The 1,083-nt window shown below is 37.8% G+C and overlaps 1 protein-coding gene across 1 annotated transcript; it reads left to right on the top strand.

Annotated features, from left to right (window-relative positions):
• Positions 1–219: 219 nt before the first annotated feature.
• Positions 220–390, top strand: LOC311168079 (small ribosomal subunit protein uS14-like; the record flags this gene model as incomplete). Its single annotated transcript, XM_084229371.1, has 1 exon — positions 220–390. One exon carries the CDS (start codon positions 220–222, stop codon positions 388–390), a length of 171 nt encoding a protein of 56 aa, XP_084085497.1.
• Positions 391–1,083: the final 693 nt, after the last annotated feature.

Genomic DNA, 1,083 nt, shown 5'->3' with positions numbered 1-1,083 from the left:
ATGTTCATTTCTATCAAAATCAGATTGTTGTAGTATTATATCAATATAATTTTAAGTATGACTTATAGTTCTGTGGAGTCAGTAACTGTCTTTTACTCGTCTGTGTATTTCCTACAAATGCACATGTTTATTTTAAGTTTAATACAATTGGTTGCATATATCACTGACCAAAAGACATATAGAAGAGCCTTTTTGCCTCGTTGCCTCCGAGAAAGCAAGATGGGTCACCAGCAGCTCTACTGGAGTCACCCGAGAAAATTCGGCCAGGGTTCTCGCTCTTGCCTAGTCTGCTCAAACCGACACGGCCTAATCCGGAAATATGGACTCAACATGTGCCGCCAGTGTTTCCGTCAGTACGCCAAAGACATAGGCTTCATTATGTTGGACTAAATGATCTTCCTTGAATTGGCTGTGGAGAAATCTACCATAAAGCAGAAACTAGCTCTTTGTACATAAAATAAAATATTTCAATTATGAGTGTTTTAATGTGAAAAAAAGACTATATAGAAGAGATACATAACTATTCTAATTTATACTGAATAACAATGTTTCTCCACTTAAAACCATAATACATAACTATTCTAATTTATACTAAATAACAATGTTTCTCCACTTAAAACCATAATTTGAAAATTGCTGAGGTTTTTTTTAAAGGATTTATTTACTTATGCATACAAGAGCTAGGGTATAGGCCAGAGGTGCAGGGGTGAGAGGATTCACCAGAGAGAGTGGGGAGCAGAACAGACAGATCCACTGAAATAAGCTGCTGAGGGGAGCAGTGGGCTAGGCAAGAGAGATCTACTGTACCATGTGGGTTAGCTCCCTGGCCAGGGATGGAACTCATGCTGCAGTGGTGGGCGATAGCTTGATAGTACTGTCTTTATCCCCTGTGCCACCAGGGAGGCCTTACTGAGGTATTTTTGAGGACATTATATTATTAATAAAGCCAAAATCTTCAAAGAAATTTCAGAACTCTGTTACTTTTGATAGTAATTACAGGGAAAAAGTGTCCCTCTCATAAATGTTTCCATTGTGGAAACATTTATGCAATTGTCATGATACTCTATTGCTTAAATTTCTACT

The sequence above is a fragment of the Talpa europaea genome (genome assembly GCF_964194135.1).
Source record: "Talpa europaea genome assembly, chromosome: 3".
Taxonomy (NCBI): domain Eukaryota; kingdom Metazoa; phylum Chordata; class Mammalia; order Eulipotyphla; family Talpidae; genus Talpa; species Talpa europaea.
This window is presented reverse-complemented; position numbering and strand designations above follow the sequence as displayed.